Source organism: Thunnus thynnus, chromosome 2 (assembly GCF_963924715.1).
Source record: "Thunnus thynnus chromosome 2, fThuThy2.1, whole genome shotgun sequence".
Lineage (NCBI taxonomy): Eukaryota > Metazoa > Chordata > Actinopteri > Scombriformes > Scombridae > Thunnus > Thunnus thynnus.
Window position 1 is genome coordinate 20,720,534 of NC_089518.1, and position 12,891 is coordinate 20,733,424.

Consider the following 12,891-nt stretch of genomic DNA (forward strand, 5'->3'; position numbering starts at 1 on the left):
CTCTGCACATGTTTACTACCCGAGGAGGAGGCTACGGTCGCGGGGGGCTGTGAGAGACCGCACTGGTGGGTAGGTGGCTTTGACATTTGTAGCTGCTGTCATACAAAGAACTTAACAAAACCATAACACTATTTACAGCGGTGTGCTTCACTTTTTGCGGAGTTTGAGCCCTTGGTTGAGATAAATAGACAGTGAAGACTGGTTAAATTCAAAAATAACTACTGAGAAGTGTGAAGTTATGAAAAATAACGAGTGGTTTGGCTGTCAGCTAGTTAGCTCGCTAGCTAGCTGTGTATCGCAGCAACAATAACAACGGCTGGGCTGGGCTGCCAGTTGCTTTCTGTTACTGGTGAGTGAAAATGACACCTTTTTTTTTTTACAGCTGAAACCCCCCTTTTCAAGCTCACTTTTACTAGTTGAAACACCCGAATCATCTCGCTGACACACATATATATATCACTCATGATGTTGAAAGGTAGGTTCATTTTCCTGTTGGTATTTCTGCCAGAATTGACTTGCCTTGTCACCCTGCTTTCATTTAACTTCTTAAAGTCACGTTTTTTTGTAAGAGAGAAAAGTACATCGTTTTGCTGATAAGCCACGTTCAGTCTGTGACATTTTATGTACATTTGCCAGTCGGTCGAGGTCAGTCATCACTCTTAAACTCCATTCATCCTCTGATATTTGATAGTGAAAGAGGCTAACTAACTTCAGTTTAGATTAGTGATTTACTGGAAGTAGTAACGAAAGAAAACTTTGAGTATGCTTTTTTTTTAAATGAGAAGTTGTAAAAGCTATTTTTTAAAAGAACTCTCTCTCAAATAAAGTGCTTAATTTGAAAAATTACATTTTAGTCCTTTTGTTTCTGTCATGCTACAAAGACATAGTGGCTCCAGAGGACAAATGCCCCCCTGTGTCTATATTAAATGCCTCTTTCACATGGATTGCATATTGATATATCATCCACTTTAAGGCACCCATATGTGTTTCTTGGTGACTGCATATTGACCTATGCTTCATTTTTAGTTCTTTATTTTTGTGCTTTCAGTTGTCGATGTTTATTTGGATGTTTGTGCCCCCTCTTCACCCTTCATTCCCTCAGTGATGACCTTTACCCTATATAAACCACTCGGCTCTCATGCCAGCTGTTACAGACTGGCTGTTTACCTGACACTGCCTGGTAAATGTAGCCTGCCAGGCCCTGCTGGTATGGTAAACTACATAACCTTCTTATTGATTTATAAGAAGATGAATTTGACTGTGCAAATTTAAACGACTGCTAGAAATCAGATTTGAATTGATTTACTTAATAGAAAAGACATTCTACTTTTTTAACTGTATAATTTAAATCTTTTGGGTTAAGCTAATACAAAAGTAAGATTCTCTATGTGTTTCCTGTCTGTGTTTTGAAGCTAAGCTTAAGAGCCTAACCCACATGTCTTATCTAAAATTACCCAGCATGCCTCTGTCCTGAGAGGGCTTGTGACCTCAGACCACCCCAAGAGAAATGTCTCCAGACTAGAATAGTACAAAGATAGCAATGCTACAAATCAGGTCTGACAGGCCAATAGTCATTTCTGAACATAAACATATAACATAAAAACACATGTTTGATAAGGATCCCTTAAATTTGGTTATTAAAGAAATGTGACTGGCTTATGATGTACTTAGTGGGACATTTTGCAGTTGAAAATTGAGCTCGCCTGTGCTCTCTGGTGGACAAATGGTGTCACTGTTTCTAAATTACCTTAAACATATCTTTGGCATTTCTGTACTACAAGGTTCTGCTTACAGTACAATGTTTTAATGCCACAAATATTTGGAGTGGAAAAAGATGTATGATGATGAGCCTGTCATCTCAAGTTCACCTTTGATGTGAAAATGTTACTGTCATCTCTTATATGAATTATGTCCACTTTGTTTTCATTGCAGTCTCAGGAGGATGTCTGTGAATGCTCCCGTTTGCAGTTCTGGGATTAATCCTATGGATTTTGTTGCTACTGTGGAGGATTAATACCAAGACAGTAGCGATGCCCGAGAAAGGAGAGGAATTTCCATCTGGCTGTGGTCCCTCTGCAGCCCAGGAGGACATGTCTGCTGCACACTCCCCTCATCCAGGCGAACATTCCCTGTTAACAGTTCCTACTACCTCAACACACAATGAGGATAACAGTCTTCAGGTCAACAGTGCCTCTGTGGGTCTGGAAGTGAACATGGCTGACACTGAGGTTCAGCAGGCCTCCTCTGAGGTAAATTCAGAGCAGACACCGTCGCCGCCGATCACCCAGAAACCTTCCAAACCCAAGGTGCCAATGCTCAGCTCAGGGCCCGAGGCGAGGGAACGTCTCAAGTTCATTCTTGGAGCGTCAGAGGATAATTCTTCAGACGAGGAACCTGTGGTAACCAAACGTCCAAGTGGTGCATCCCCGCCACCGACCTCCACTCCAAAATCATCTCCTCTGCAGGTGTCCTCTGAAGTGCCACAGCCCAGCTCCTCAGGCATTAGGTAAGATTTTATTTATTTTATTAAAGTCACTTCAGTGTCCAGGGTCCGCTATGTTGCAGTTTACATCAGTCCATCATGTGACTACACATAAGTGAAAAGCCTTGTCTGGAAGTTGTAATTCTGCATGTCACTTAAGCATGGAGACATCTCACTCATGCCAATTATTAGTCTTGAGGTACATAAAAAGTGTGTCTTTATTTAAGTTAGTCAGAAGATGTTTTTTCCTCAAAAATGCACTGTCAGATGAAGGTCAAACCTGGGCACACTGGTAACGTGCCTTTGTGCTCCGACCCTGTCTTCACAAGATATGTGTTATCACGTGACTGCATCGAGCTGACCTGTATTATTGTCACATGCCAAACACTCCGGCTCTATTATTGGAACAAGAGCGTGAGCTAGTGACTTTGAAAATTGTGGTGTGACTCTAGGTCACAGCGCAGTGAACTGAGAGGCAAAAAACCCTAAAAATCCTCTACAGATATTTTTTGTAATTTTATCTTTAGATCCACCAATAGTATATAATATGATAGATGGTCAGAGGAGCTGTTAAGTGCACACAGCTACGAGTTCATCTTGACAAACTTAGTTGGACTGACTTATCCAAATGCATTAAGCTATGTGTGCTAGTAGGCTTTGTAGAAGTCATCATGAAGGGGAAAAAGGTAAGAAATTTTCCTCTCCTAAATCTCAACTTTCGAAGTATGTCTTTGTAGTTAAGGGGAATAGTTTTGCAGCAGAATGAGATTTTATATTTAGGGAAAATATTTTATGGAAAATAGATGTTTGGTTTGTTTTTGTGTGCGTGTGTCAAAGTGTACATGAAGGTTGCAGCCTTTTCCTGCCCAACAATTTTGGCTTCACATTTTTCCTGGACAGTAGTTTGCTTTCTTTAGCGGACGTAGCAGAATGAGCACTCTTGTCCTGCTGTCTGCTTTGCTTCTGGCTGCGCTTTATATACTTGCAAGGAGCAGCCTGTGATCTGTCACAGGGGATCTGTGGATGGAGGATATTTTGCTGCACATGTGGGAGGAGTGAGGGGAGGCAGCACCTGAGAGGAAGCACTTTGTAGAGGTCTCTTTGTTTTGGTCTTAGATTTTAAAATATGTTCTTACCACTGAGGCACGTAAGACAATAAAGCGCGCTATATAATGGAGGGAAATGGCTGTCAAAGTGTCAACTGGTTCCCATATCTCCGAAGGTTAGTCCCATTAAGAAGTGGTTTCCGCTCGGTGTAATTTGAGACTGTGGCTGGAGTGTTTGTTTTGTGCACATGATTTATGTTAGAACAGTAGAAATAATGAAATTGTGCGTTACTTTGTACAAAACATGAACAGATATTGTAGTAACATCTGCCGACATGTTTGTGAACAGAAAGAATCGCTCATGTGGTCGTAGTTATGTAACTGTGCAGAGCTTGTCTTGGCACATGTGAGTTTGAGGAAATAAAAAAACCACACTCAATTTGTACTCTTTAGAGAAGGGAAGTGTCAAACAAACCAGAAGAACTTTGTGGTCTGGCGTCAACATATAGCAGTACAGTAATAAGCTAGTATGTTTTAGCAAAGGTTATACTCCTCCTGTCTCAAATTCATGTTTATGAATAGATACTCATTGTTTAGTCTATGAACTCAGTGTCTAGTTAAAGTAAACACTGTGCGGACATGCCTCATTTTTTGGAAAAAGATTATAAAGTGCTTCACACTGAGCTGCAAAAAGGTTTTGATAAACTAGTTCAACAGCTGAGTGCACTCGGTAGTTCCTGAGTGAAGTTTACAGTACAGCAGTATGTCTAAAGTCCATATCAGCTCAGAATTGCACTTCAGCTTCACTGATGCAACACGTGTGTTTCTCAGTGATATCTTAACTCGGACCAGAATTTCTACAAAAGTTCAAGTGGTTGGTGGTGCAAAGAGACTGAACAAGGCACGAGCCGGCAGATAATTATGGTACGTAAAATGGTCTTAAGTTACTGTAGTATTTACTTGAATAGTGTATTACCATACATGGAAAAACAGCTTTGCCTCTGTTGTCTTAATGTGAGCAGTGTTGTAAATGTGTCTTACTCTGTGTGTTGTAATGCTGGTCTGTAATCTGTAATCAAATAGTGAACCAGATGAGACGATCCACAACTTAATGGCATTAAAATGGATCTTGTGATTCTGATACCAATCATATTTTGTAGATCTCTATCAATAATCAAGTAAGAGCAAAGTCATAACTTCTTGGATATTAGTGTCTGTTAAAATATGCTTTGCACTTGAAAGTCGATTAAGTTCTTTAGAAAAACATGAAGGCTGTAGATTTTTTCCAACTAATGTCACATAGCTCAAAAACTCTCAAATTAAAGCTGATTTTCTGTCTGGATTTCACAATAATTATCATCAGTAATCAGACATTTTATGACCAAAGTGATACATTTCATGAGCTTTCTTTCTGCACTCATTTGAATTGGTGTGTTTAAGGACAGCCCAGTTGCTGGAGTATTTTAAATACTTTTATCACTCTCCTGTTTGGAGCAGTCCTTGGCTGAAGGTACAGTATGTATGAAAGCATCATGATTACACCATTTAACTTTTATTAGCTCTCTTGTTGTGAACATCCTATAAAAAGAGACACAGGGTGATAACTTTGGCCTGTATTTTGAAACTAATTGAGTTTCCTGTGATTGCATTGTTTGGTGGTTTTCTGTGAGGAACAGTGGTTAAGGGTCATTTTGAAGATAAAGTCAGACATAAATGGGCTGGTCCACAGAGGCAGACTGAACTTTGACTTTGATTTTTGATTTTTCAGAGCTGTTGTTCTCTTGTTGTTTACCACCATGGTCGTAGAGGAGAACTGTAGCCTGTTTCTGTTTTCACCCGCTCGGGTCTGACATTATGGAGGATGATATGCAGACTCCAGTTTCCTGGATGATTTAATATTTATTGCAGCTAATATACAGCACAGACTACACCAAGGTTATTACATTTAGCAGCGTTACTGGGGAAGACAAATAACCATGAGCTTTCCACTCCAGGCCTAGCATGTCTGGTCTTCACTTGGTGAAAAAAGGACGTGAACACAGAAAGATGGATCTACAGAGGGACTTCACTGTGGCCTCTCCTGCCGAGTTTGTCACCCGCTTTGGTGGCAACCGCGTCATCGAAAAGGTAGGAACAAAACTCCATCCTGTATTTTGATTGATTCATTTCCAAATTTCTGTTTTTCTTGAGGTTACTCAAGTGGCGTCTATTTCTGTTTTACAGGTGCTGATAGCTAACAATGGTATAGCTGCAGTCAAATGTATGCGCTCTATCCGTCGCTGGTCGTATGAAATGTTTCGCAATGAGAGGACCATCCGCTTTGTGGTCATGGTAACCCCTGAAGACTTGAAAGCTAATGCAGGTCATTGTGAACTTGATACATATCTTTTTTTTATTACCCAGCAGTTATTACCCAGCACTGTCTTGGGTGAGGGTAAAACACTAGAAACTGTGTCTTAACTGTGAGTCAGCTGTTTGACTGTGCTGCCATAGAAAGTGATGCCCTGAAAGCCTCCACTGGATAAATTATTGACTATTATGTGTTGTTCTTTTCTTCTCCCACAGAATACATCAAAATGGCAGATCATTACGTGCCTGTTCCCGGTGGGCCCAATAATAACAACTACGCCAATGTAGAACTGATAGTGGACATTGCCAAAAGAATCCCTGTGCAGGTAAATGTCAGCATGTATCCACATATCCGTCTTCTTTTACCTTGTCTACTCAGTAATAAAAACTATGAGAAATGATTATATGTCTGTGTGTATCACTATTAACAGGCTGTATGGGCCGGTTGGGGCCATGCTTCAGAAAATCCCAAACTGCCTGAGCTCCTGAACAAAGCAGACATTTCATTCTTAGGTACAACCCAGTTTGAAACCACAGAATCTTCACATTATTTTGGTTTGGTTCCTTCTATCTGTGTTAGATGTTTTTGTTAAATGACAATCTTATCTTAGGACCGTCCAGTAAGGCTATGTGGGCCCTAGGGGATAAGGTGGCTTCATCCATTGTGGCTCAGAGTGCTGACATTCCCACACTACCATGGAGCGGATCAGGTGATGCCCTTGTTCCCACTGTCTCAGTTTACATATATGTAGTACACGCTGTGCTGCAGATACTGACTAAAGATTCCCTCATGTGGTTTATTTTTAAATTTATATTTGTGCACCTGTACAGAGAAAAGACTAAACTTTTCAGTATTCTTCCCTTGCCTGTCATTGTGCTTCAGGTCTGAGAGTGGACTGGGCAGAGGAGGACCAAAGACGGGGCAATGTCATAAGTGTTCCTCCAGAGGTCTACAGACAAGGCTGTGTTCTTGATGTAGATGATGGGTTGGAGGTGAGCATTTTTAGCAAAGTCGTCAGGTAGTTTCTTTTTCCATGTGAGTCCTTTAAGTAAACCAAGTTCAATTTCATGTGTCTCCTCCTGGCAGGGAGCTGAGAGAATTGGTTATCCAGTTGTTATCAAGGCCTCCGAGGGTGGAGGTGGAAAAGGTATCAGGAAAGTAGAAAGCGCTGACGATTTTCCAAGCTTCTTTCGACAGGTTTGTGTAATTACATTTTACAACCTAACGCATGTCTTCAATTGTGTGTACTTCAGCCCCAACCTTCAACAGCTGAATTTGATGTCATTACAACAAATGTGTATGTTGAGCGCAGGTTCAGACAGAGGTACCCGGCTCGCCCATCTTTATTATGCAGCTGGCACAGCATGCGAGGCACCTTGAGGTACAAATACTGGCTGATGGGTACGGAAATGCCATCTCTCTGTTTGGGCGAGATTGCTCCATCCAAAGAAGGCACCAGAAGATCATAGAGGAGGCTCCGGCCACCATAGCTGCTCCCTCAACATTCGAGCAAATGGAACGGGTCAGTTATTTTACTGCATGTATTCATTTGCTCACACTAATCAGCTCTCTTGCTTTGTTTGAGACTTCACGTTTTGTCTCCTCTTCCTGGCTCAGTATGCTGTGCGACTGGCCAAGATGGTGGGCTATGTGAGTGCAGGAACTGTGGAATACCTTTTCTCTGAAGATGGAAGTTTCCATTTCCTGGAGCTGAATCCTCGCCTGCAGGTGGAACATCCCTGTACTGAGATGATCGGAGATGTAAATCTGCCTGCCGCCCAGCTTCAGGTAAAGCTCTCATTGGACTTTCAGAAGAATATTTACACCACAGAAAAGATTTGATTCCTCATGCATCTGAGGCTTTAACTACAAATCATGTCATATTTCATCTTCGGTAGATTGCGATGGGAATCCCCCTTCACAGAATTAAGGACATCCGCTTGCTTTATGGAGAAACTCCATGGGGCGACACCATCGTTAACTTTGAGAATCCAGAATGCATACCAAGTCCAAGAGGGCATGTCATAGCTGCTCGAATCACCAGTGAGAACCCTGATGAGGTAGAGCTCAATCTCATCAACACTGAAGACACACCTCTTTATTTCTAATAGATATTAAAGTTGCACCACTAACCTGTCCTCTTTGTGCTCCTTTTAAAGGGGTTCAAACCCAGTTCTGGCACCGTGCAGGAGCTGAACTTCCGCAGCAGTAAAAACGTCTGGGGTTACTTTAGTGTTGGAGCGACTGGCGGCCTGCATGAATTCGCAGATTCACAGTTTGGACACTGTTTCTCTTGGGGCGAGAACCGTGAAGAAGCCATTTCGTAAGTCACTCTCGCTCTCCCTCTTCTTTTTTTGTGTTCTGTCAGGATATTTTATCTTTAGCAGTTTAAGTGTTGTCTATGAGGCAACAGCCAGTAATGCAATATCTGCCTTGTAACTGCCTGTGATATAATGAAATAAAGTGGGAAATGCAATAACCTGCCAATAATATAGTAAAATCTTATTACCAATGCATTTATTTTATAGCAAAGTGTAGGCTCAATTCTATAATAATGTGAAGCAGTTATAACATAAAAAAATCAATATTTCACAGGCTGTTAAGTTCATCTTGTGTCATAATTGCCATTTGCTTCAGGAACATGGTGGTGGCTATGAAGGAGCTGTCCATCAGAGGTGACTTCAGGACTACGGTTGAATACCTCATTAAGTTACTAGAGACAGAAAGCTTTCGAAACAATGACATTGACACCGGCTGGCTGGATCATCTCATTGCAGAGAAAGTGCAGGTTAGAGACTGGAAACCTTATGTAATGATTTATGTCATAAATCATTACACAGTTGAACACACAGTCACTGAATATGTGAATGTTGTTGTTTAATGAAGCCACATCCTCCTTCTGCAGGCGGAGAGACCAGATACCATGCTGGGTATTGTTTGTGGCGCCTTGCATGTTGCTGATGCAGGCTTTAGAAAGAGCATGTCTGACTTCCTACATTCACTGGAAAGGTCAGTTCACACTCTCCCTTCGAATTAATACCTCACCACAGTCGTTACTGTATGATCATGTTCTCTTGTTTATGCATCTATAGAGGCCAGGTACTGCCTGCAGCCAGCCTCCTCAACTCTGTCAGTGTGGACCTTATATATGAAGGAGTCAAATTCTGTCTGAAGGTATCTGTTTCCTTCCTCTTACACATTCCTTGTTTGACTCAACCTCTTACCATTTTCATTCTGATCAATAAATAATCACCGTTGCTACTTGCAGGTGGCTCGCCAGTCCCCAACAACTTATGTCATCATGATGAATGGTTCCCACATTGAAATAGATGTCCACAGGCTGAGTGATGGTGGCCTCCTGCTCTCCTACGATGGCTGCAGCCACACCACCTACATGAAGGAGGAAGTGGACAGGCGAGAGCTTTACTGTGTAGTATCTGGATGAATTGAATTGAATTGAATTGTTTATATGTTTTGCTAATTTTCCTTCTGAATTACTTTATTCCCACAGCTACCGCATCACTGTTGGCAACAAGACTTGTGTATTTGATAAGGAGAATGATCCCACGGTGCTGAGATCGCCCTCTGCTGGTAAACTCCTGCAGTATGTTGCTGAGGATGGTGGTCATATTTGTGCTGGAGAGACTTACGCAGAGATTGAGGTGAATTTGATGGATTTTGCTTGTGTGTGTGTTTGTTTTTGGTTTTTTTTGAGGCATGCTGTGTGTTACCATATTTTTTATCGAGTTTCTGTTTCTGCTGTGGATTCAGGTGATGAAGATGGTGATGACTCTGACTGTGCAGCAGTCTGGTTGCATCCACTTTGTCAAGAGACCTGGGGCAGTTCTGGAGCCTGGCTGTGTGGTGGCACATATCGACCTGGACGACCCTAGCAGTATAAATCGGGCAAGTTGATCCAAATCACAATATACAGTGCATAAATTGATCATTTGATCGTGTTGTAATTTATACTACATTTGAGCAATGTTCAGTTGTTTGCTAATAAGTGTCAAATTAGGCATTTTGGCAAATTTTGGCCTGGGTTTGTCCAAATTTACTCATATTAAAAAAATTACATTGCAGGTATTTACTGTTATTTGGCCAAGCCCAGTGGCAGCTCTGATGGCAAAGCAAAAAAAATCTTTTTAATGTCCCTCTTATAACTATTTTTATTGTACTATTCATTGCAGAAAATAATGGAAACTGTTCTTCCCCACTTTGGTCCCCTCCCTCTTGTCATAGGTGGAGCTCAACACGGCCACATTGCCACCCCAGCAACCGCTGCCCATCACTGGGGAAAAGCTCCATCAGGTGTTCCATCAGGTCCTGGAAAACTTGGTTAAAGTTATGGATGGTTACTGTCTTGAAGAGCCCTTCTTCAGCAGCAAGGTACATCGTACGCCTTCTGCCGCTACAGATTCTTGAATGGTATCAGTCATTTATATTGATTATACTCTATGTTTGTATTTTCTTCTCTGCAGCTGAAACAGTGGGTAGCTACCCTGATGAAGACATTGCGTGACCCTTCACTGCCGCTGCTGGAACTGCAGGAGATCATGACCAGTGTGGCGGGTCGTATTCCACCTGCTGTTGAGAAAGATATCCGTAAAGTCATGGCCCAGTACGCGAGCAACATCACCTCTGTCCTCTGTCAGTTCCCGAGCCAAAGGGTGAGAACATAACAACAAACTAGAGAAAGTTCTCTAAATATGAATAACCACATTTGTCTGTGTAGAAACAGTTGGAATGACACAGTATATACAGTGTACTGCATATTTCACGGTTTAACAGTGCACTGTCCTGTATATAATGATATTTTATTTCATTTATTCCAGATTGCAAATATTCTCGACAGCCATGCAGCAACTCTACAGAGGAAGGCTGACCGAGAAGTGTTCTTTATCAACACTCAGAGTATTGTTCAGCTGGTACAGAGGTTAGCTTTTTGATTTTTCGTAATTGTCAGATGCACATGTTTCTGCAGTAATACATCATATATTTCAATGATAGAAGTATTGCATTGATTGACACATGTTGGAATATATCTGGTCCAGGTACAGGAGTGGCATACGTGGTTACATGAAGTCTGTGGTTCTGGATTTGTTGAAGCGATATCTGCAAGTAGAGATGCAGTTTCAGCAAGGTGACCTTAAAACACTACACTAAAATTTAAATGAAACTCTACTTTTAAAAAAATCTTAACTGTGTTTTTTTTGTCATTACTAACATAATTTCACTCTCGTTCTCACAAACAGCTCACTATGACAAGTGTGTTATCAACCTGAGAGAGCAGTACAAACCTGACATGAGTCCTGTGCTGGAGTACATCTTCTCTCATGCACAGGTCTCCAAGAAGAACGTCCTGGTCACAATGCTCATAGTAAGGCTTTCATCAAATTTAACACTGACATGCATGCATTAATCATTCTTCCTACATGAACAGAACTTGACATAGCGTGCTGTGTCTTTCACTTTGTGTAGGATCAACTGTGTGGAAGAGATCCCACCCTAGCAGATGAGCTGATGGCAATTCTCAATGAGCTCACACAGCTCAGCAGGATGGAGAACTCAAAGGTCGCCTTAAGAGCCAGACAGGTAAGACCGTAGACTGTCTGTGTCTCAGTTTAACACTCTGTTGTCTGTTTTGAATATATAATTTAAGCACAGTAATCTACCAAAAAGGGAATCTTAAGTGATATTTTTTAATGATGTTTTTCACAATATTGTATTACATCAGTTACGCACCCTTTTTGAGCAGTCAGATTATTCCAGCTTAATTGACTTTATACTGTATAAGACTTGTGGATGTTTCATAGGTGTTGATTGCCTCCCATTTACCATCATATGAACTGAGGCACAACCAGGTGGAGTCAATCTTCCTGTCGGCCATTGACATGTATGGACATCAGTTTTGCCCAGAGAACTTGAAGGTGAGTGTTGTACAGAGAATTTATCATCGCAACTATCAGTTTTCCCCAACTCGAATATAAAATGATTAACATTTGCTTTCATTTCCCACAGAAACTCATCCTCTCTGAAACCTCCATTTTTGACGTCTTGCCCAATTTCTTCTATCACTCCAATCAAGTTGTATGCATGGCTGCTCTGGAGGTATGGATAGTGAATAAAGAAAGATATTTCCTTATTTTTACTTCTCATTCAGACATCAAGACTTGCTCTGTTTACTCACAGGTGTACGTGCGCAGAGCTTATATCGCCTATGAGCTAAATAGCATCCAGCATCACCAGCTGCAGGGTGGAACGTGTGCTGTAGATTTCCAGTTTATGCTGCCGTCATCACACCCGAACAGGTAACATGTTGCCTCCACTAAACTGCGCTGCAAGGAGCCGGAGATGAATGACACACTAATTATTCCTTTTACAGGTGAATCACCACCACCAAAATTAGACACATATTGCCTCAACTCTGCTGTCTCTTGAGACATTTTACTGATGTCATTAAACCAAATAAACAGACATTCCATAGGAAAGTACATGAAGAAAGTGTCATGAAGAAGTCCAGGCCTTCAAAACAATCTTTAAGTGTCTGTCAGCCCCTAACATAAATCATAGTTACCCTTTGTATAGTGGTACAGGCTGAGAGTGGCCTATAAATTGTGGCTGTACCTGCTTATAGCTAACTTTGAATGCAAAATGATTTTACCAACTGGACATTAATGTGAATGTGCGTAACATCTTGTAAAGTGCTTTAATCTAATCATAATGCCTAGAGGTAGTGGTGAAGTTTGATCATCCACTGCTAATATTCACCTGTCAATCATCTTATTTCAGAGGGAGCAGCCCTACTCTGAACAGGTAGAGTAAAGCTCCTCCCAGCCAGCTACACCTGATGGTGTGTATGTCTCACGGCAATGCATGCTGAATGCACTGTGTTGCTTTTTTTCCATCCGTCCTCTGAAACCAGAAACACTTGCTTATGGACTCCTCTAACAAGTCCTTCCTAATTCACTTTTTAGCTGAGCTTACGTGCATATGAGCATATGTTTTTGGGT

The 12,891-nt window shown here is 41.4% G+C and overlaps 1 protein-coding gene across 8 annotated transcripts in view; it reads left to right on the plus strand.

Annotated features, from left to right (window-relative positions):
• The window catches only part of acacb (acetyl-CoA carboxylase beta), a 22,523-nt gene continuing 9,632 nt past the window's right edge, over positions 1-12,891 (plus strand). Inside the window, exons 1-29 of one of the 8 annotated variants that reach the window (XM_067609293.1) lie at positions 1-69; positions 1,933-2,506; positions 5,523-5,655; positions 5,752-5,890; positions 6,094-6,203; positions 6,309-6,390; positions 6,489-6,587; positions 6,761-6,870; positions 6,965-7,075; positions 7,191-7,400; positions 7,496-7,666; positions 7,777-7,938; positions 8,038-8,201; positions 8,516-8,666; positions 8,784-8,887; positions 8,971-9,052; positions 9,147-9,292; positions 9,390-9,540; positions 9,650-9,784; positions 10,121-10,267; positions 10,360-10,548; positions 10,714-10,814; positions 10,933-11,021; positions 11,134-11,258; positions 11,360-11,473; positions 11,695-11,808; positions 11,900-11,989; positions 12,071-12,189; positions 12,671-12,694. In XM_067609293.1, coding sequence (XP_067465394.1) covers positions 1,953-2,506; positions 5,523-5,655; positions 5,752-5,890; positions 6,094-6,203; positions 6,309-6,390; positions 6,489-6,587; positions 6,761-6,870; positions 6,965-7,075; positions 7,191-7,400; positions 7,496-7,666; positions 7,777-7,938; positions 8,038-8,201; positions 8,516-8,666; positions 8,784-8,887; positions 8,971-9,052; positions 9,147-9,292; positions 9,390-9,540; positions 9,650-9,784; positions 10,121-10,267; positions 10,360-10,548; positions 10,714-10,814; positions 10,933-11,021; positions 11,134-11,258; positions 11,360-11,473; positions 11,695-11,808; positions 11,900-11,989; positions 12,071-12,189; positions 12,671-12,694 — 3,926 coding nt within the window. In that variant the 5' untranslated portion in view covers positions 1-69; positions 1,933-1,952. Of the gene's footprint in view, positions 350-382; positions 476-1,932; positions 2,507-2,913; positions 3,169-3,557; positions 3,705-4,359; positions 4,453-5,522; positions 5,656-5,751; positions 5,891-6,093; positions 6,204-6,308; positions 6,391-6,488; positions 6,588-6,760; positions 6,871-6,964; positions 7,076-7,190; positions 7,401-7,495; positions 7,667-7,776; positions 7,939-8,037; positions 8,202-8,515; positions 8,667-8,783; positions 8,888-8,970; positions 9,053-9,146; positions 9,293-9,389; positions 9,541-9,649; positions 9,785-10,120; positions 10,268-10,359; positions 10,549-10,713; positions 10,815-10,932; positions 11,022-11,133; positions 11,259-11,359; positions 11,474-11,694; positions 11,809-11,899; positions 11,990-12,070; positions 12,190-12,670; positions 12,695-12,891 lie in introns of those variants that run through there. The other 7 variants (XM_067609311.1, XM_067609283.1, XM_067609303.1 and 4 more) reach the window with 7 other exon arrangements.